The sequence below is a fragment of the Protopterus annectens genome, chromosome 3.part0 (assembly GCF_019279795.1).
Source record: "Protopterus annectens isolate FY-2018-M chromosome 3.part0, PAN1.0, whole genome shotgun sequence".
Lineage (NCBI taxonomy): Eukaryota > Metazoa > Chordata > Ceratodontiformes > Protopteridae > Protopterus > Protopterus annectens.
Genome location: NC_056731.1, coordinates 541,732,375 through 541,756,190, shown reverse-complemented (window position 1 = coordinate 541,756,190; position 23,816 = coordinate 541,732,375). Strand labels below are relative to the sequence as shown.

General features: G+C 40.1%; 1 protein-coding gene across 20 annotated transcripts in view; it reads right to left on the bottom strand.

Annotated features, from left to right (window-relative positions):
• CLASP2 (cytoplasmic linker associated protein 2) overlaps nt 1-23,816 on the bottom strand; it is a 7,203,062-nt gene that overhangs the window by 989,360 nt on the left and 6,189,886 nt on the right. For all 20 annotated transcript variants that reach the window (XM_044064956.1, XM_044064947.1, XM_044064955.1 and 17 more), the window contains one exon: nt 19,036-19,252. In XM_044064956.1, coding sequence (XP_043920891.1) covers nt 19,036-19,252 — 217 coding nt within the window. The remainder of the gene's footprint in view (nt 1-19,035; nt 19,253-23,816) is intronic.

Sequence of the window (23,816 nt, the reverse complement as noted above, 5' to 3'; positions counted from 1 at the left end):
ATAATCCATAAAACAACACTTATGCCATAAGAAGAGTGTAAACAAAAACCTGTATGAATCTACTAGGATAGGAACATTTCCATGTAGAAATTGTACAGCATGCAAATATGTATATACTAGTTCCTTTTACCAACATCCCTCTTTGAGATTCACACTGAGAATGCAGTACTATGCAGACTGTAAAACAGTCAATTTGGTTTATTTTTCTTTCTGTGAGAAATGTCATGCCTACTACGTAGGTAAAACAAATAGACAACTTAAAGACAAAGTGCTTGAGCACATCAGGGATGTGAAGAACAAGAAAGAAAATAATGCATTAGCAGTACATGTACTACAAAATGATCCTACACAGTTTTACATTTTTTGTTTTACAAGTATTAGATGTAGATATTAAAGGGGGGGACCTGGAGAATCGTACAGAAGCAGCAGGACAGAAATGGATTCTTCTGCTAAATGCTGAAAGATCTCCAGGTCTTAACAGTACTTTTTATTTTATTTATTTTACATTTGTTGACCGGGCTAGTCCAACTGGATATATGTCCATTTTCAGTAGAGGCCCGGGGAGAAAAGCTCCAAAATTACATAGTTAAAGCATAATTCAATTTCAGTATATGTTAAATTGAATCTAAATTAAGCAAAAAACAATATATTAGCAACAAGTTGGAGAAAAACAGCTTCAATACATAGGTGTAGCCAGATGAGAAAGAATACAAGACATATCCATTGAGAACAAAATTTGACAATTTGTTTAGCCTAAAAACTTATTAAATAAGCAGAATTACAACAGGATATCACTGAGAGGTCGAATAAGGAGATACATAGGGGTATGTCTGCTAACAAGTTGTTAACTGAAAGCCCTCAGAGAAGGGCATAACAGATGAGTCAGAGCTGGTAAGGAAAAAGGGAGTAGAAGTATTTTATTGAAACAAAGAGTTTAAGTACTTTTTGTTACTAGAAAAGAGGGAGTAGAAGTATTTTATTGAAACAAAGAGTTTAAGTACTTTTTGTTACTAGAAAAAGTCACATACTTGCAGGGTGATACCAAAATGTACAAAGGAAATTGGTAAGAATAATAAGGACATAGAGGTGATAGGCAAGAAAGAAAAGCAGGTCAGTCAGGATTAGTACAAGGGCATATCCACTGGGATAGAAGGAAAGTTCTTAGTTGTTTCTTAAAAAGGGGTGTTGATGTAAGTGATGTAAGATTAGATGGAAGTTTATTCCAGTTGGTTCCAACAAAGTTAGTAAATAGGCAGTCCCCAGATTTATTGTTGGATTTAATGGAGGCTACTAGTAACTTGCTTGCTGAACGCAGTGTTGTAAGATTTTTATAAGGTTTGATAATGTTACAGAGTATGGGAGAGTTTATTGGATGATATAAGATCTTATGGGTAATTATAAGTTGCTGAAGAAGAAACTGATTGTGTAATTCCAGCCATCCTAGTTGATTAAGGTTTTGGCAGTGATGGGTACGAAATGCGGAACCAGTAGCAAATATAGCTATATTATTATATGAGGTTGATAGTTTGTTCAGATTGCTTTTGGAAAGGTTAGAATAGATAGGAGAGGCTTAGAGATGGGTGGATATAAGGTGTGTTTGGGCAATAGTGGTCCTAGCTTAAGGGAGTAAGAAAGAGTTTAACAATATCCAAGTAACCACGCCAACACAGCCACCCAAAGTGAATTGAATTGACAAGGATTTCCTCCGACCTGATGAACCCTCAGGACGTTTAGTCAGGTTGACTTCAGGCTGTGCTGTGCCCTTACTCAACTGTTGGGGGAACATCGTACTTGGTGGTGCTTTGATGTATTCGACTGGTTATCAAGAAAGAGTTTAAGCCTGTATAGGGAGCCAAGTTTTCTATTTACAGATTTAATGGTCAAATTAATGTGGGAGTCAAAGTTAAGATTATTGTCAATTGTTACACCCAAAAGTTTGGTGGCTATGTCTGGTGCTATTATAGTTCCATTTTTGGATGTAACCGTGAAATAGATAGGGGAAGACTTTTGTGTAGGAGTAAACAATAATAACTTAGTTTTGTTAGGGTTGAGGAGGAGACGGCGGTTGTAGAACCAATTTTCAACTAAGGTAAAAACTTTTTGGGTATTGGTCTGAAGTTCTGTAGTGGAGTCAGCAGCACAGATTAGTGTTGAGTCATCGGCATATAGTAAGGTGGTGGTTAGGGGAAGCGAGGCACTCAGATCATTAATAAAAATGGAAAAAAGGAGAGGTCCCAAGATTGATCCTTGTGTGACTCCCAGGGTGATGGCGAGTTGAGAGGATAAGCTACTTTCCCAGAGAACTGCTTGCTGTCTATTCTCTAGGTAGGATTTGAACCATTGAGTGCTTGAGTATCAAGTGACAGTGATTTAAGTATATCTAACAATAACTGATGGTTAACCATGTCAAAGGCTTTGGAGAGGTCTAAGAAGAGTGCTGAGGAAAGTAGGTTGTTGTTACGATTCTTATTAATACAGTCAGTAAAAGTTAAGAGTGCAGTTGTGGTGCTATGAAAAGGCCTGAAGCCATGTTGGGAATTAGCTAGTAGGTAATTTTGGGGGAGATGATTAAGTAATTGCCGATGGATAAATTTCTCCATAATTTTTGATAATGAAGAGAAAAGGGCTATGGGACGGAAATTTGATAGATCTTTTGAGTTACCTCCCTTATGCAGTGGGATAATATAAGAAACTTTCTAGAGGGCTGGGATAGTACCCTCTATAATGGTTCTGTTTATTAGAATAGAAATAGGATAGGCAAGTGCTTCAGCTGCCATCTGTAAATATTCAGCAGGAATGGCATCAACTGAAGGCGTACATGGTTTGAGCTTACGAAGTAGGGACAGGATAAAAGAAGTTGGAATTGGCTGGAGCTGAAATATGGGGGATTTACTGATAAGAGAGAGTGGCTCGGTAGTGTTAGTATGCGAAAGGGACTTTGCTAAACATTGCACTGTTTCAGAAAATAATTCGTTAAAAGTGTCAGCAATTTGGTTGGGTGAATTCTGAGTAAAAATAGAAGGGGTGGGAGTTTTAGCATGTCCAGGATAGAGTATTTTATTTATGCCTGACAAGAATTTTTGAGGATTTTTATTTTGAGTTTGTTGGAATTTTAGGTAATAGTTTTTTTTTGTCAAGGAGTATTAATTTTTTTGTCAAATTTCTAAGTTGCCTAAAGTTTTGATGGTCAATTGGGTTTTTGGTAGTTCTCCATTTGCCCCAGGTTTTATTTCTCAGCAGTATTTTCTGCCTGGTCTCTTTTGAGAACCAGGGAGCAGGTTTGTTCCTAGTTCTGACTCTGCGGGAGGGGGCATGGTAGTCTAGAATTTGCAAGAATGTCTTATTAAAGTAAGAGATGGCTTCATCAAGAGGCAGGGATTTTAGGGGTGACCAGTTACAGGCTTTGAGCTCAGCTTGGTAGCTAACTAGGTCTAGATTTTTCTTGCTACGAGTTATTCTATAGGTTAATGGGTTGGAGATAAAGGTTTTTTTGTCTAGTAATAAAGGTAAGTGAGTGATCGCTAATATCATCAGGAAGTACATTTGTTTTGTAGGTAAGGGGATTACTGTTCACTAATATCCAGTCTAATCTTCATTAAAACCTTTTCTGAAGGCATGCCCTCTTAGGCATAAATAAAGAATGCTGTTTTTATAAAGAAGGATTTTTACATAGTTTTTATATAGTTTTTACACAGTTCTTAAATGTTTTTAAAATGTACGCAAATGCTTTTGAGTATGTGTTTTATATCATATGTTACGTACTATATATGCACACATTTTTAAATACTTTGTTCACTTTAATTGATGTGATTAAGTCAGCTGACTTTGTAGAGGATTATTTAGGATGAGCACTGTCTTTGAATGTTGTCTGATGAAGCGACTGGATGTCTTGAAAGCGCTTACTTTGTGTGTATCTTTGTTGTTTTATTGAATAATCAGTTTACAGTACGTTTCTAGCCTGCAGGCTTAGTGCAGTATTTTTTACTTATTTGTTTTTCATATCTGTAAAACCTTAAACCTCTGTTTACTGCTGCTATTTATTTGTATAACGTTTTTTACATTACTTATTTTACTTTTATTGTTAATTGTGGAGCTTTTCTCCCCGGGCCTCCACTGAAAATGGGTCCCCAACACAGTGGACTTTCCCGGTCAATAAATATATACAAATATATAACACTGAAGTTTCCTCATATGCAGTCTGGCATATGGAATGAGTAGAACGCAAGATGCAATGAACCCCAGAGCTTTCAGGATTTTCCTTGCAGAAAACTGGGGTCTAGTGGCTAGTTGAGAGAAGTAGGCTGTCAGGAAAGTTTGCTTGTCTGGTGTAAGGAATGCCATCTGGGATGCTGTGTCCAGGCTTGCTCCCAGGAATATAATCCTTTGGGTGGGTACTTGTCTGGATTTCTTTTCGTTGAATGTGTACCCTAGGGAGGTTAGTAGGGACTTTACAAAGGCCAGGTGCTTGAGCAGCTTTTCCTGGCTGTCTGCCTGAATTAGGCAGTCGTCTAAGTATGGGTAAATCTGGATATTCCTTTGACTGCAAAAGGCAATGGCCGGAGACAGACATTTTGTGCAAACTCTGGGAGCAGTAGATAAGCCAAAGGGAAGTACAGAGATCCTGCCCTGAAAAGTAGATATTTCCTGCATGATTCCCTGATAGGACTGTGGATGTAGGCCTCTTTTAGGTCTAGGGTGGCTAGGCAAGCACCCTTGGAGAGCATGGGTAGCAGCTGCTGGAGGGTAAGCATTTTGAATTTTGGTATCACCAGGAAGGTGTTTAAAATGGATAGATCGAGGATGTGGCACCAGGTACCCTCTTTTCTGGGTACAAGAAAAAATCTGTAGTAATAACCTTGGCCTTTCTGTTCTGCAGGAACGTGCTCTATTGCCCTCACAGAGAGCAGGGAAAGGACTTGCATTTGCGCCTCTCCCCTTTTTGGAGTTGGAAAGGTATAGAAAGAAAATTTGTATCCCTGGGACACTATGTTGAGGACTCAGCGGTCTTTGGTAATGGTGGCCTAGGTGCTTGTGTGAAAGGAGAGTTTGTCTCCTAGGGGTAAGTGAAGGTGGGCAGGGGGTGGGGGAGAAGAGTCACTGTGAGTTCTTATCATGAGGGGGTGGCTTAGAACTCCCTGTTTTTGAAGTAGAGGAAGTCCACTGTTTAGATCTCTGCATTCCCTTTAGCTGCTGTCAAGGGGTCTGCTTCCACGGGGTCTGGGCTGAACTGACCTGTTGGGAGCAGGAAAGGACCAGTGCTTGAAGGGGCAATGCCTGCTGAACTTGGGTGGCTGGACCTGTAAGAAATCCTTCACTGTCTGCATAGATTTTGCTTTTTCTTCCATCTTTTTTAAGACCTCTTCCGCCTTAGTGCCAAATAAGTTGTCTTTGTGTAAGGGGGCATCCAACAATTTAGATTTAACATGGTCTGGCAATGGATGTTCCTTAAGCCATGCATGCCTTCTAAGGACAGAACCGGTGACTGCTGCCCTGCAAGAAGCTTCTAGGCAGATAGGTTCAGTGTTAACTTTACCCCCACCCCCACCCCCTAAAGGGCCCATATCTATACAGGAAGAATGTGGAGTCCCTGTAATCACAACTACGCAGGTAAAAGCTGCACTCACTAAAGCCAAAAACACAGCATCCATGGGACCAGACAACATCCCAGGCTGCGTTTTACACGAACTTCAGAACGAACTGGCTCCCCACTTAAGCACCATGTTCAATAATAGCCTCACATCAGGCTTTGCACCTACTGAATGGCGCACAGCAACAGTTATCCCACTCCACAAAGGGGAAGCCACCACTGATCCCAGGAAATATCGACCTATTAGCCTGACGAGCCTGGTCTGCAAGGCCATGGAACGTATCATCATGGAACTCATAAACAAAGACATTGATAACCTCCAATCTCTGGATCCCACCCAGTTCGGGTTTGTAAAAGGCAGATCATGCATCCTGAATCTGATCGACTTCTTTGAGGCAGTCACCAAAGCTGTAGATGAGGGTAAGGTGGTTCACACAGCCTATCTTGACCTCGCCAAGGCTTTCGACACCATCCCCCAGTATGGAATTATAGCTAAACTCACTAAACTAGGTATAAATCCCTACGTCACAAGATGGGTTGCCAACTGGTTCACTAACAGAAACCACACTGTAAAAGTTGCAGACTCCAAATCTGACCTCAAAGCAGTGACAAGTGGAGTACCAAAGGATTCTGTCCTGGGACCTCTCCTGTTTGGTATCTACTTCTCTGAAGTATAGGCTAACACAGAAGGCCTCTGGCTAATGAAGTTCACAGATGATTGCAAACTAGGAGCCATAGTCAAGTCCCCAAATTATGTGGACATCCTACAGAAGGGCCTCACTGAGACAGATGCCTGGTGTCAGAGCCATGGTCTCAAGCTCACTGCCAAAAAGTGCAGTGTCATCCCCTTTGGTAAAAACTCTGTACCCATGAACTACCACATAGGCAGCAATCTACTTAACACCGAATGTGTGATAAGAGACCTTGGGATCCAGGTGGACAGTAGTCTCTCCTTTGATAGTCACATTGCCACAGTAGTCAGGAAGTCCTTCTACGTGGCACACCTCATCATAAAAGGGTTCTCATCCAGGAAAAAAAGAGGTCATTGTTCCCCTCTGCTCGACACTCATTAGACCCATTACAGAGTACAATGCCCCTTTTGGAATGTACCTCACAAGACATCTGCAGCAGCTGGAAAGGCCACAGAAGTACATCACTGGCCTCAAACAAATGCCCTACACTGACCGCCTCAAAAAACTCCAGCTTTACACCGTAGCATACCGACTACTCCGGGGTGATCTCTGCCTAACATATAAAGCTATGTCAAACCCAGAGCTGTTGGACATGCTACACCTAAAGAAATCCCAAGCCCTCCGAGCTACACGCTCTAGGGACCTAAACCTTGTCACCACAATAAACAGGACATGCTGGAGGGACAGATTCCTGTCCCAGAGACTTCCCATATTCTGGAACAGGCTACCCATCTATGTCAAGCAAAGTTCTTCATTAGCATTCTTCAAGAAAAATCTTGATGAGTGGATGGCAAATAGGAAATACACCCCGAGGATCACTTCTGTGTCTCTGCTCGACAGTGGCACAGGAAAATAACTTTCTTGGGTGGCGTAAGCCAGGGAACCTTGTTGGCTAGGCTTACGTAGGCCCTTGGGCCGATAGCCTAGTACCTACCTATGAACCTATATGAAGAGGCACATGACAGACTGCAAGAAGGCAGTGATAAAGGGCTATATGCAAAATTTCAGCCTCAGACCTGGGAGAAAGTGGTAATGAATGTAAGGTATGCCACCATTTCACATAAATCTCATTTCTTTGCATACATTTTTCTGCATGCCAGGATGTCCAGTAAAGGTGAATCCTTCTTGGAGATGAGGTCCCACAAGTAGCTAACTAGAGGTACATATTTTTAGACTGCTCAAAGCTCTCAAGAGTTTAAGGCTCATGTATTAAACACTTGAGAATATTTTCCCAAATAGAGTGATATTCCCATGGCTCCCCAAATGCTGATTCCTCTAAACAGGAAGTGGCCCAGTTTGCTATAAAAAAATGCATCAATAGAAATTGAAAAAAATCCAGTCCCCCCAGGATCTCAAGAATGGGTTACCTTAGCAAACAATGTATGTAAGCAGGAACAGGCCAGTAGACATGCATCTAGAGAAAAAAATATTCTCTGGAATAAAAATGGATACCTTGAATTCTGTATGTGGATTTGCAGATACAGCTCTAGTTAGAAATACTTAAAATATTTGCCAAGCTGTTTTGGTAAGACTGATATAAGGGTCAGATGTCTGTGATACCTGCTCATTATATATAAATCATACAGTCTATGTAGTTTAAGATACAACAGCACCCTGGAACACGATGAAAAAAAGCAACAACCACAAGTTCCACCGAAAAATTTAATAAAAAGCTTTCTTCTCTGACGTCTCGGCCAAAAGCCTTCAAGCCTATGTAGTTTACACTGGTGATAATGAATGTTTACAGTAATTTTACAAAAATTACTTTAGAAGACATTTACCACCTGTGTTTGTATTTGCTGGAAAGATGCTACACGTGTGAAGTCAGACTGTTAATAGATTGGATTTTAATAAATTTGTTCATGCAAAAATGTACTTTAAAAGCACAGATCATAAGAATTTTTAGATTAACTACAGATGATGAAGCATTTCACAATGAAGTTAATTTTTTGAGAGAGTTAATTTTAAGTTGACGATATCTTTTGGAATTTATTAATATATTCGTTAAACAGATTAAAAAAACAGAGATACAAAGTATACTGCTTTATGAAATGGAGGCAAAAAAAATGAAGTATTTATTAACCATTAATCAACCCAGCTGAACATATAAAATGTAGGAATTCTATGGTACTGACATGGGTCTACTTTACATTACCGAAACGACACTTCACCGACACACAAAACACCGACCTCAAATAACCGAAAACACACAACACCGACAACTCACAAAACCGAACACAATTACACCGACACAAACAACGTAAACTACACATGACACACAATGACATATATCCACTAACCCTAACCCAAACCCTAAGGTCCGACACTACCGCACAGTTACCCTACCCACACCCTAACCCTAACTCACTTAACCCACCCCTACACCTAAAGACGGTCACTATCGCACACTTAACCTACCTACACCCTAACCCTAACTCACTTAACCCACCCTAAAACATAAAGCCCGTCACTATCGCACACTCACCCTACCCGCACTCTAAACCTAACTCACTTAACCCGTCCCTAAACTACAGTCCGTCACTATCACACACTTACCTTACCCGAACCCTAACTCCGACACTACCACACACTCACCTTTCCCACACCCTAACCCAAAATCCCACAATATCGCACACTTACCTGACCGCTCCTAACTCCGTCACTATCGCACACTTACCGAGTCGTGCTCACACGTTACCCTTGTCGGTCTTTCGGCTGTCGGCAAATCACCTTTTCGATCAACTTGCTTGTCGGTCGTTTTGTCTCGGTCTTCTGCGTGTCGGTGAAGTGTCGTGTCGGTAATGTAAAGGGGACCCACTGACATATATTTGCGTCCACAGAATAAAGGATATAATTTTTAAACAGTGGCATACTTTTAGATGAAATAATGAATTAAAGGAAAAGTTGAGAAATATATCCCTGGGTGTATATAAGTGGGACAGAAACATTAAAAATATATTACAATTTTAAACTCCTAGCAACAGAAAAACAAGTGACACTTTTTTCTTATGGTAAACACTAAGTACATTTGCACTGATACTTCGGGTAATATTGGGGTCTTGTAATTATGTAATACATCCTAAAGGTTATTCTACATGTTATTCTATGGGCGTAGTTTACTTATCTCAATGTACATCATGTCTTTTTTTATGTTTGCATAAATGAGACAGACATTGAGAAGGAGGATATATGAACACAACTATGATATTATAAAAAAAAATCTACAAATAATCTTTACTGACACAATAAGTTTTAAAATAAAACTACTAACGGTATTACACAGCAGGTCCCTGTGAATATGAGAGGGGGTCCCTTTAATTATCAATTAGAAATACACAAATTAGTATGGCAACTTAGACTCCGTGCTGGCAGCCACCAGTATTAAATAATGTGATTTTTTGGAATAGTGTACTTAAAATGCATTCCATTAAATTATAATGCTAATATTTATTCAGTTGTTTTCTGGACATGTGGTTTTAGGTCCATAATAAATTTTGTATCGTTTAAGTATATTAAAATATAAAAATACAAATATATAAATATAGTTTATTTAATTATGCCATGTGATTTGTGCATGTAGTGATGGTTACTGTTTTAAATACCTTGTGACTGTTCTTATGTTTATTCTGATGAAGTCCTTTGAATATTTGTGGACGAAAGCACTCAATATCATTTGTAAAACTTATGCCCTCATTATCCGGTGTCACTCTGTGGCTTTTTTCTTCGTTTTGACATTTTTGCACCCTGCATCTGAGTTCAGAACTCTTTATTGTGGTATTGTGCCTGTGTCCTGAGGTGGCTCACATTGTGAGACAACAGTAATATTCTTGCTTGTGATTACCAAGTTCATCAGTAGTCCAGCACATTTTTAACAGAAGTCACAACTCAAGTAAACAGTCCATTTAAAGGTTTTTAAGCTCCTCTAGTAAAATATGTGTCTGTGTATATTTTTCTATGTGGTCCTATTAAAAAAAGCAACATATTTTCAAGCAACAGCTCTCTTACTCTGCTTATACTTCTGTGTTGCAACACCATCTAAATTGCTTTTTCAAGTTTTGGGAACTTAATCTGAGAGCACATCAACTCCAGTTCATGGCTCTGCCACAAGTATTCATTAATGCCTAAAGTTTCTTTGTGTATGTGTGTGTGTGTGTGTGTGTGTGTGTGTGTGTAAAATATACAGCCAATCCTGACTGTTTATAGCGGCAGTTATGAATAAAAAAATAAGTTATGTACTCACCATAACGTTCCATGTTGGTAGTCCATCTCACCCTTCATTTTTACATATGAGTTCGGAGCCGCGGCCGATTTTCATGTTCAAAGACTTCTGGTTGGCTCATGGCTAAGCAGGTCCCCAGATCTTGTTTGCTGCTCGCTAGAAACAGAAAACCTCGTAACCAACAAACCAATACTAAAGGGTCACCAACCAAGAGAATTAAATTATTACCTCCAGATCTTCCAGGATGGGGGCAGGAGGGCGGGTTGGTAAAAATGAAGGGTGAGATGGACTACCAACATGGAACGTTATGGTGAGTACATAACTTCTTTATGTTAGGTAGTAGAATCTCACCTTCACTTTTACATATGGGACAGCATGACGCCTTATTCTTGGGTGGCTCACTGGAAAATACTCCTGAGCACCGTGGAGCCAAAGGATGCTCTACCCCTGTTTGCCAAATCCAACTTATAATGAGTAATAAAGGTGTGAGGGGTAGCCCACATAGTTGCTGCACAGATATGATCAAGTGGTACCCTGGCTTGAAAGGCTGCAGCAGTAGACAGAGACCTGGTAGAGTGAGCTTTGATCCTGTGGGGTAAAGGTCTGCCCTCCGAACTGTAGATGAAGGCTATGCAACTAGAAATCCAATAAGACAATGTCACCTTAGAAACTGGTAAGCCCAATCTGGAGTAGGAAAAAGAAATGAATAACTGGTCTGACTTCTGAAATTCTTTGGTCCTTTGCAAATAAAAACTTAGCTGTCTATGAACGTCCAGCTGGTGGAAACGATATTCAGCTGCATTACAGTGATTGGGAAAGAAAACTGGAAGCTCAATGGACTGATTTAAGGTGGCAGTACAACAAACTTTGGGAGCAAATGAAGGATTGGTACGTAAAGATACCCTGTCTTTATGAAAGATTAAATAAGGTGGCTTAATAGACAGGGCTTGTATCTCAGATACACGTCTGACTGACATAATAGCTACTAAAAACACAGTCTTCCAGGACAAATATTTTAAAGATTATGAGTGAGAAGGTTCAAAGGGAGGGGATGTCAATTTAGACAACACAAAAGTTAAGTCCCAAGAAGCCACAGGTTCTTGTAATGGTGGTCTCAGTAAAGTGGCTCTTCTCAAGAAAGTCTTGCATAGCTTATGAGAAATAAGGTTGGCATTTGGAGACCCTAAATAAAAATGAGAGATTGCCGCCAATTATACTTTGATGGTGGCCGCGACAGATCCCTGCTGAAAAAGCTCCAAAAGGAATTCCAGAATCACGGGAATGGGAGCGTTGTAAGGATCCTCGTTCATTTTCTGTGCCCAAATAGAAAACCTTTTCCATTTACTGTCATACAGCATTCTGGTTGAGGGTTTATGCGAGGATAAGAGAAAATGTGACACTGATGAAGAAACATCATGAAGCCTGACTAGAGATAGAACAGGAGGAGCCATACTGTCAATTCGAGGGTGTGGAGAGTGGGATGTAGCAAACCTGACATGTGGGTCAATAGATCTAGAACTGGGTCCAGATTCCAAGGATCATCCAGGAGAAGAGGCTCAAGGAAGGGGAACCATACCTGATAAGGCCAGTAAGGAGCAATGAGGATCAATTTGCTTCCCAGCCAACTGGCTTTCTGAATCACTTTGGGGATAAGAGGGAATGGAGGAAAGTCATATAGAAGTCGCGTGGACCAGAGCATCTCTAGGCGTTTCCCCCAGAGGGGGAATTAGGGAAAAATAACTGTTGCCCTTGGCATTGACTGGGCTAGCTAAAAGGTCGCAGCAAGGCTGTCCCTACCTCCAGAACATCTGTTCCACTGTTTCCCGTTTCACAGACCACTTGTGAGGCAGTAAGATTGCCCGGCTTAGCTTTTCGGCTATCACGATGGTTGTCCTCAGAATGTGCATTGTCACCAGAACGCACTGGGAAGAAATTGCCCATTCCCAAACTCGCATGGTCTCTCAACAAAGTGGGTAAGATCTGGTACCGCCCTGTTTGTTGATATACCGCACAACCGACATGATTGTATCGCAATCGTCCCTGGAAGAAGAAGGTCCTGAAGTGCTTGCAACGCCAGAAGCATCACCCTTATCTCCATACACTGATATGCAGATGAGCCTCGTGTTCTTGCCATGTGCCGTGGACAGTCCTGCTAAGATAATGCCCCCCCACCCCACCCGACCTGGGAGGCATCCATGGTCACAGTGGCAACAGGATGAGTAGGCACCAAGGGAGCTCCCGTGAACAAGTTATTGGGGGCTATCCACCAATGAAGGTCCTTTTTGCATGATTCTGTCAAAAGGATAGGGTGACTCAGTGGTAGATATTGGAATGACCACTGCGAAAACTGGAGCCATTGGAGAATTCTCATGTGCAACCTGGCTGAAGGTATTAACAGAATGGTTGAGGCCATCGTACCGAGAAGCTGAAGAATCCATTTTGCTTTGACCTTCCGAAGAGGAAGAAGACACTGAACTTGTGAGATGAGGTTTTGTGCTCTTTCGGCAGGGAGACTAACTGTCATATCCACTGTGTCTACTTCTGCACCTATAAAAATCACAGATTGTGAGGACAGTAATGCAGATTTTTCCCAGTTTATGGAGATCCCTAGTTGAGCACAAAGTTGAATGGTGGCGTCCCTGTTTTGGATGAGTAGATGCCTGGTGGGGGCGGTTAGGAGCCAGTCCAAATACGGAAACACCTGGAATCCTTGATGTCTCAAGTGAGCTGTCACTACTGCCATGCATTTGGTGAACACCCTGGGAGCTGTGGTGAGACCAAAGAGCAGAGCACGAAACTGATAATGACTGGCTCCCAGCCGGAAGCGCAGATATCTCCTTGACGCCTTGTCCATTTGTATATGGTAGTAGGCGTCTTGGAGATCCAGAGAGCACACCCAACAGTCTTTCCCTAACAACAAGACTATCGACTGCAGTGTGACCATCCGAAACTTGTCCTTCACGGATTCGTTTAATCTGCTGAGGTCCAAAATTGGCCTCCAGTCTCCGGTTCGTTTTGGGACTAAAATGAACCTGGAGTAAGTTCTGGATCCTGTCTGGTCTGCTGGGATGGGCTGGATGACTCTTTTTAAAAGCAACTTATTGATCTCTGCAGTTGCCTGATCCCTGTGATTGGGTGGAACATCTGGGATCTTTTTGGTAACAAACGGTGAAAGGGAAAAGGGTATGATACAGTCTCTGGTAACAACTCTTTGTAACCACTTGTCTTGGGTGATATTTAGCCAGGCTTCTGAATACAAAGAAATGCAACCCCTGACTGGCCCCAGAGAAATGCAGTCGGGCCCCACATCAGGAGCGCTGATAAGGCCGACCTCAAAAGGAATCACGACCTTGCTGGTATTGCGGACCGCCTGTGCCTCTAGGGCAACGTCTACCATTTCCTCCTCCTCTGTCTCTGAAGGAAGATTCACTCTGTGTGTGCGGAAAGACCCTCTGGGACTTTTTGAACCACATTTTACCTCCCCTTTGACCTTTGGGGTATGGTCGAGAGGGAACGGTAAAACAGACTCCCACGGCAGGGAGAGTCTTTCCTTCCTGTTTCTTTCACCTTGGGACCAAACAAGGAGGAACCATCAAATGGGGCATTGGTGAAGGTGGACTTGAACGGCTCCGCAAAATTACACAAGTGCATCCAGAAGTGGCGCCTAAGGGCAACTCCTGAACCCGCTGCTCTGCTCGCTCCATCAGCCGCATGGGAGATAAGCTGCATGAGGAGTTAACTACAGAATTTGGGGTGGACAACTGAGCAGAGATCCTATCAGGGGCTCCCTCAGGACAAGCACCCTGTATGGAATCTCCTAACTCCTTGAGGAGATCCCTCTGCAACCTCGTGAAGTGGTTAAGATAGTTCAGAGATCGGAGTGTAAATGCAGCTGAACTAAATACACGCTTCCCAAATCTGTCCATCTGTCGAGACACCTTATTTGGTGGATGAACAGAGGAAGAAGTCGCCGCCAACCCCTTCGTGGCCGCCACCACCATGGCATCTATGGGAACGCCCATAGATAAGAACTCTTTTCCAGGAGGGGCAGACAGGAACTTATTTGGTCTCCTGGGAACTGGCTCCATGGCACTGTGAGTATCTCACACCTTCCGACTAACCAGATCCAAAAATACGACTTTAGCGGATTCCCGCCAAAGACAACAAGTTAACAGTACAAATAAATCAACAGGAGCCCCTGTTGATTAAGAGTGGCAAAAAGCCACCAAACTAACGATCGAGGCAAAAAAAGTGTAATGGCGCCTAACTACTGGTACACAGGATACTAACTACAAAGGTCAAACAAGTCCACAGGACAATTTAGATAAAGGCCTATATATATATATATATATATATATATATATATATATATATATATATATATATATTACCACTAAATAACAGTAAATATGCAAAAACCACTTATAAATGAAAGAACTGAAAAGAGACTTAACCTGAGCCAATAGAAGCACATCCAAACTCGTCAACGCGGCAAACGAGATCTGGGGATTGCACTGGTGCACCATGGGATACATGCTTACCCAGGAGCCAACCAGAAGTCTTCGAGCTTGAAAATTGGCCGAGTCGGAGTCAAGGATCGGCTTCAAACCCATATGTAAAAATGAAGGTGAGATAGGACTACCTAACATGCAATGTTTGCACATCCAGCTAATATTATGAAAATGGTATGGTGTACATGATACCCATATGCAAAATATTAAACTCAACAGGAAAATAAAAAACAGACAAAACCTTGGCACTCAGCTACTGTGGCCTGAAACATACTAAGAATATCTGTCCATTCATCTATAAATGTCCAAACCAACTGTTCAGATAAGGACAGTGGTGGTAGTAAGAAGAGCAGGGGGGGGGGACCAGACTTCCCAATCCAAATAGTCTCTGGGTTATTGTGCGGGACTTCCAGAGAAGATGAATTATATATTCTATCTAATATCTTCAGTTGGCTACACCTGGTACACTACCCCTTGAAGGAGTTAGTAGGCATCCTGACTATGTGCCCAAAATACTGCAATTGACCAATCTCAGCTGACAGAAGCAGTGTCTCTATTCAGGGATTCCCTACAACTGTTTAGCTCTTCTATGATGCAGAGTAAAAGATCATCAGTCCTGCAAAGTCACTTACTACCCAAAATGTGAGACCATAGGTGAGGATGGGGACATAAAAATGTCTAAACTGAAGGGTTTTTTGTCCTACGGCTCAGCTCTTGCTTCAGTACCACCGTACCTGCTGTATCCATCTAATGGTCAATTTCTTAATCCCCTCTACTTACAGTCATTCAAGATACTTCAACTATTTCACCAGGAAAGCTGCTCCCTTTAAAAGTTCAGAGAGCAGGCCATGTTTCCAGAAACAACCCGTAACTTCTGAATATAAAGTGCTGGTTATAACTGTTTGCAAACATTTAAAAAATTTAAGCACAGTTTAATTATTTCTGTAAATATATCTGAAACAAAGTGCATAGTATTAATATTGGAGGCATCATAGTAATGATGACAATTCGATGAACAACTCTGTTATTCATTCTATGACAAGACACTTGAAATACTTTTGTAGCACTCCAGCAAAGTATGATACTCCAGTATTTAGAATGTAACATAAAACTGGGATTTATAGGATAGGGATGGGGTAGGGAATGAAGCGGGTCTATATTACAAGACTGATAGAGCAGAACAGTAAACACCTAAAGAGTGAAAAAAATTAAACCTTGAAGTGCTGTTTGTCAGATCGCGGAACAGTGAAGATTGGAATATTTGCCCTTTCTCACCAGTGCAATCTTTTGATTTTCCGTCTTTTAATATAGACCCAATGAAGCAGCCAACCACTAAAAACATATGGTGCACCATGTGTGAGAAGTGCAGGTGAATGTAATATTCTTTACAGCATTAACTTAAACCGTCAAATATAAACACCAATTCTGGGCTCTGTCCGATGGAAATGATACAATGAACTGTAGCATAGGATATTAATGAAAATGGGCCAGCTACTAGTGGTGATAAAGTGACACATGCATGAGAATTGCTCTACTGAGGTGATGTGTAATTGTGTTTTATGCAACAAAGCTTGACTGCATATGTGTATGTGTGTGTATATGTATGTGTGTGTGTGTGTGTATGTGTATGTGTATGTATATGTATATGTATATATATATATATATATATATATATATAAAAACTGGGATTCATAGTTTCAGCTGTCCAGATTATGATCCATCATCCTTCAAGAAGCTTTATTTATCATTATGCCAGGCTGGTATTTTCTATTTCTGGCTTTGGTTCATTTTATTGACAAAAAACTGTGGTCCATTTTGTCTAAAACTCATTTCATCAAAACACATTTTATTGAAATTATTTAATGGTATGGAAAATGACTGCTAGTATCTTTTGAAGCACAGAAATCACAATGTAAATTAGTGTTGATTAGTATTTGTACCATGGTAATACTCTCTGTTACACTTTGCCACCATCTCCCAGAAGCTTATATATGTGCACCAGCAGTGATTCACTGTGTGAGGAACATTTTCTTTTCTCTCAGATTATGCAACTGTGGAATAAATATATGTTACGGGAGTGTGAAAGCAAAAGCCTCCCAAAGGGGGGATGGGGGTGGGGGCTTGTTCTCTCTGCAAAAATGTTTTTGGAGGAGTGTTTTACAATGGTACAAGTCCCAAACACTCAAAAAAACATTACCTCAAAGCCAGGGACTTGAGCATCCTGTAGCTGTTGCTGCTGCTCCTGCTTGAACTCAAATAGGAGTTATGACAAGCAGCCATGGGGAAAACAGCAGAAAGGGGGTTAGGAGTAGGGAGGGGTAGAGGGATTTCATGCTTAAGGGGCAGATAGAGATTTTAGGTTTAAGGAATGAGAGGTGGAGGGGGATTTTAGGGTTAGGGAGCAGGAAGGAAATTTTAGGTTTAGAAAGTGGATGAGGGAGAGACTGGAGACTTTAGGTGATTGGGGAGTTTAGGGAGGGAGAGTCAAGTCAGGTTGGGGACTGGGTGTGAGTTTTATGTTCTTGTAGAGCTATACAATTTATAGGAGTGTATGTTGGGAAGTATGCAGAAACCAGGCTACTGGGACATCAAGCACTTACTTTTTTGATCAAGTGGCAGCAAGCAGATGTGTCACAAGCTATTAGCACACAAGTACCTGTAGTACACCTATTCTGGAGGTATATATGAAATTTTCGGCGAAATTTGTTTTTTGTTGAAAGGAGTTTTCAGCGAAATGCACCACAGCTTTTTTTTTTTTTTTGGTCAGTGAAATGAGCTTGCAATAAAATGAAACCGAATCACATATTGCAAGCTCAGTCTATTGACAAAAACATATAGGATTAAGTTTTTTTGGAGATTAAAAATTAATTCAGCTGTGAAGTCAAGTTTCTTAGAACAACTGCGTTTCAATTTTCAAATCATATTTCTTGACATATCAGCATTTTTTGAAGCTAGCTTTAGAAAGTTACATTGTACATAACATATCACAACTCAGCAAGCATTCCCATTAGTCTTTAGGTAACAAGGGTTGTAATTAAGCAGTGCTATTTAAACGGATCTAATTCAGTAGGTCAAAAGACCATAACACTGAAATTTAGAAACCAGAGATGAAAAGACCGCAAATGAACATCAATGAAAATTAACAATGCTGAAACTTTTAAAAATAGAAACACCTAATGCACATGTGTGGAAGTACTCAGCGGTTTTGAATGGAGATAGCGCTGCACTTAGAACAGCTTCTTCATTTAAACATATCATGCAAGGGAAAAAAATTTCATTTTAATGATTGTGAACGGAGACCGTGGTACAGTGAGGACTGGGAAATCTACCCTTTTCTGCACTGTAGTGCAATCTCAGAATTGGAATATACAATTTGCTGGGGATGTGGGGGTTGCAGGGGGCTTGTCCCCCCTGCAAAAAAAGTAGAAAAAGCTATTTTTTCTAAGTGATGTGTTTAAATGTAGAGGTTGTTTTTCTGATTTCAGCTTGATCTTTGAGAGCTTTCAGACATGCGCATTAGGTGTTTTGATTTTTAAAAGTTTTGGCATTGTTAACTTTCGTTGATGTTCATTTGCAGTCTTTTCATCCCAGGTTTCTAAATTTCTGTGTTATGGTATTTCGATCTACTGAAATAGATCTGTTTAAACATATACTTAATAATTTACAAACGTGGCAAAGCTAAAATTAAAGCAAACCTCACCTACTATCCCACCATCATCAAACTTATTTAAAAAGCAATAAAAAATACGTTAAGTTTTTTTGACCAAAACTTTCAGTCACGAACCCCATGTTCTACAAAACAAATTTAACAACAAACACCACTGTTTCTTTAAGTAACATGCAAGCAGACTTCCAAAAACTGCCAACAATACACTAGTTAAATATTTTAATCTTAGCAACATCTCTCTTGTTTTGGTGTAACTGAACAATGATAGTTTTTTTCCTTCTCAGATAAAGGGTAATCAAAAGCCAAATGCCTGAAAAGATATTATCGTCAGGATAAAAAAAGAAAAATTGGTGGCTTACCATCAGGAAATTGTTCAACATCATCATCAAACATGGCCTCCTTCAAAGCAGCACTTCTATCAGCATAATTTAAAGGATTGTAATCCCGTGAGCGAGGTGGAGTATGAGCAGGCAATGTATTTAGTACAGCTGTTTTGTCTAATGCAGTTCGGCCTATATCTGGTATATCACCATTATCACGTAAACTGGGAAACATTGAAGCAATGCTGCCACCCACCTGTTAAGTGCAAAAAAAAAATAAATAAAAAACAGTAACGAAAGAATAACTCTTCTATCTTGATACACTAAAAACAGCATAAAGACTCAGATCTGAAAAGTTTTACTTGTTCACAAACAGTCTAAAGTAACCTGGAAATAAATTGGGTAATATTTCATTTCTTCCGGTCACTAAGAAGTTAGGAAGGCAAATAAGGACAATTATGTGCAATTACTTACCAAAAGACAGAACTGGCAGAGATCAGATAATTAAAGAGCAGAACAATTTGCTCAAGAAAATGCATATCCATTTTAAAAAAGAAACAGCTTCATGGGGTGCATTAAGGCCAAAGATTACTCATTGGGTACTGTCACACCTCTCAAACCAAACTCTTAGAACAAGAAATCGGAACAAAGCCATCAATAATGGGTGGACAAAGGTCCAAAATTAGGGACACTTTTGAAATATTGCTCTTACAAATTTAGAAAATTGATAGAATAACAGGTTTTGCATTAACATGAATTTTTCGTAGGGTATAAAGTTTGAAACTCAAATGTCTGGCATTATTTTCTGGCCAACTCTCACTAATTTGCTATTGATTTGCAGAGAGCCACAATTTTATGAGAAACATATCAAAAACATGGGGCAAAATCTGTGCAGTTGAGAGGTATGGTACTGTTCTAATTTGTTATGAATGCAAACAAAAATAGGTGGTATTAACAAATGTATTAGCTGCAATACTTTAAATTAAACTAACTTCCAGATTACCTTATTTACCAAAAACTCATTGTCCCAATCTATATTTTGTTCTCATTACTGAACAACTGAAGAGCAGGTGAAGGGCACTAAAGGCAATGACAGCTACAGCTAACATACTGGAGTCCCAGAACCTTCTATAAAACTGACAGTGGCAAGTATGAATTTTATACAGAAGTAATTTATTTTCAGACAGAACCATCTGTAGCAAATGTAAGCTACCATTCTTTAGCAAAAAGTCCACACTACCATACTACTTTGCTTCAGAGTCCTTCAAAACTTGCTCACCTCTCCTAAACATATCTAAAATAATGCTGTGCATATTTTTAGGTTAAGTACATGAGACAGCGAGGGAATTATCTTTAAGAAAACATATCTTGACGGAATACTTGGAGCAAATTTAGATGACAGTTCAGCTATTTATAAACTACACCTTTACAATGTCACAGATTTTTTTTTTTACCTGCTAACTAGATAATTCCAAACAAATAAAAATGGCAAACAAAAATATTCCAATTACTGGCAGATACCTACAATTTATCAGTCATAAATGTTGAGCACTAAGATGCCGATGAAAATGCTGCTTCGTGTGAATGAGCATAGTGTCTGACGTTCATTAGGATGGATAGAGTGTGACAATCTTATCAGAACAGAGAGAGGAGTGACTGTGTCACCACTTCAAACTGAGAATGTTGGGTACCAAGCTAGGAATGTTAAAAGAGAGCTTTGTATTTGTGCATCACAATTAAAAGTGCACAGACAGAAGCAGAGCAATCTATGCACATCTGGAAAATGCCTTGCAGAACAAACACAAAGTAAAATGCAGTACAGTTGTGTAAGATCTGACCACAACAGTACATGTCCTACTTTTCACTGTTATAGTATTCTTAGACAAATGACCAGCCAGCATACTAAAGCCTTGGCTCTTTCCAGGAGTCATCCCCTTTACCTGGTTTCATCACATGTACAGTTTTGTTTTAAATTAATCTATTCAAAACCTTCTTTAGTTCATTCAGAGCATTCTTCTGTTCTCTGTTAGTTGCAAATTAGTAGTTCTAAAGATGTATTTGTCAACCAAGCACCTCATGTCCTGCTCCACCAAGGATTCAAACTTTTGTAGGACTGGGGAAGGTAGGATTAAAAGTACTCTCTCTCAAAAACAGGAGTTAACAGAAGTTCCATTCTCATGCTGGTATAACAATTTGAGGTTAACCTTCTGAAGAAATAGCTTAAAATCAATAAGAGTTCTGCTAATATTAAAAGAATGGGTGGGTACAAAGAAAAAACATTTTTTTTAAATGTAAAAATGTGTGTAATTAAGGTGCAGGTGAACATAACTTTAAAGTTTAAAAATGTCCTGTTCAAAAATAATTCTGTTGGGATGCTCAAGAATACAAAAACTGTTTTATTCCCCTTCTCCCCACACCCTCACCGTCCTATAAACTGTGGAGCCTGGCTCAGATGGGCCCGTTCCACCTGCTGACAGTGATACTTCTGTATTCTCTGAGACCATCTTAATGGGAGAAACTTTAAGGGTCTTGAAAATTAATTTCATTACTCTCTTCTGCAATAGGGTCAACATCACGGCAGTCAGGGTTAACCTCTTGGTTTTAAAAACTAAAGAGCCCTTTAAAGGATACATATATATATATATTTTTTTTACTTCTAACCACATCATTCCAAATGGAATTATTCAAATAACCTCTTCTGTCTCTTTCCAACTTTAAAACCTTTCCCCTTGTTGAGGCATTAATCTTCTCATTCACTTTCCTGAACACCAAATAATATTTACTTTAATTATCTTTCAATGTATACAATAAATCATTAGTAATGGCATTGTTTAAATGAGCGAGATCACTGAGCCACTCAGACAACACAAATATGTCGTTGTTAGTCAAAGCTCTCATTAATTCAAACCCCCCATCCATCAAACATGCCCATTAATTCATGATGGAAAACACACCCTATTATTTAGGTATTTGAACATCCTTAAGCCCTTTGGCACCTGTTTCCTGTTTAAACATTCTTTAAGAAAGGTATTATCCAGCATAATATTTTGATATTTAAATAATTTCAACATATCAGAATAGGAGCTTAAATGCTCCAGAGTGTCCGGTACCTCTAAGTTAATGTCTGAGTTAAGCCAGCTTCCAAAATCCACTCATTGCTGAGAAGAGGTAGCAGTTCCGAAATCCATAGAATTAACAGCTGTACTAGGAAAGAAAGACTAGCTGTGTAAAATTTTACCACAACCATAGCTATCCTTCTCTTCTATGTTGCAGTATTCTTTACATATGGATTGTATCCACTCATCGACCCGATGTCTGGCTTGTATACAAAAGCTTATAGCCACTGTCAGTACGTGACACACCGCACGTAGGTACTGACAACTTCAGCCATAAAAGGGACGTCCACATGCACCATCCTCAGAATAAGTTAGCCCCATTAGGAACAAGAGTCCAAAGGATAAACAAAAAAAGTAGTAATCCTAAGAAGAAACAAGTTGTAAGGGGGAAGGTTGGTGGGACAGAATTCTGCAACACAGATGAGAAGGACATCTATGGTTATAGTAAGGTTTTACACAACTATTCTGTGTCCTTCTATTCAATGTTGCAGTATTCTTTACATATGGGAGAGTGTAAAAGCTCAGAAGGAGCCCAGGGAGGAGGAGAGAGTAGAGGAAGAAAGTGAAGAAACATTTTCTATAAATCCATGCAAAATTGCTCTAGCAAACCCTGCCCTGGATCTAGAAATAGTACCAAACTTGTAATGTTTAGTAAAAGTATGAACACATGACTGAGTAGCAGCCTCTAAAATGGAATGGGTATCCAAACCTTTAAAGAAAGCTTCTGAAGAGGCAACAGATCTAGTAGAGTGAGCTCTCACAGAGGATGGTAGAGATTTCCAATGAAAGTCGTAGCAAAACACAATAGCTTTAGAAATCCAAGAAGAAATTGTTTGGAAAGAAGTAAACCCACAGCTCTGGGATGAAAGGATACAAAGTTGATCTGACTTCCTTACAGATTTTGTTTTGTCTAGGTAAAATCTCAGTTGCCTATCCACATCTAAGAAATGAAAGTTCCTTTCACTAGAGGATTGTGGTGAAAGAAAAAAGGTGAGCAACTGAATGGACTGATTAAGAGACAACTCATTCACCGCTTTAGGCATGAAAGATGGGTTAGTTCTCAAAGACACTCTATCCTTGTGAAACACCAAGAAAGGAGGGGAAGCCTTCAAATCCTGATTCTCAGAAACCCTTCCAGCAGAACTCAAGGCTACCAGAAGCACTGTTTTCCAAGTCCCAAGATTTAGAGAAGCAGAGGCTGGTGGTTCAAAGGTACCCTTGGTAAGCTTCTCTAAGCATAGTTGAGATTCCCAAGGAGGAGGCACTGGTTTCCTGGGAGGTTTCATGTGTAGGACGCCTTTAAGGAAAAGTTTAACCTCCAGCCTGGAAGCTAATGGAGGTGTCAATGGCAAACAAGCAGACAAAGCAGAGCAGTGGACTTTCACTGAGGAATAAGACAGAGCAGTGTTAAGCAATTCACACAGGTAAGAAAGCACTACTCTAATGTCCGCAGAACGTGGGTCTTTTTTTTTTTTTTTTCCTGGCACCAAACTGAAAATCTTTTCCATTTGGAAATGAAAAATTTTCTAGTATTAGGTTTCCTGGTCTCCTGCAAAACCCTAAATATGTCCTGTGAGAAAGGATGCCTGAAAGGAATCAGAAGTTGATCACCCACAGGGTCAACTGTAGAGTTAACAGATGTGGGTGGATCGATGATCCCTTGTCCTGTGTGGGTAGGTCCAACCAGTAAGGCAACTTGTGGTG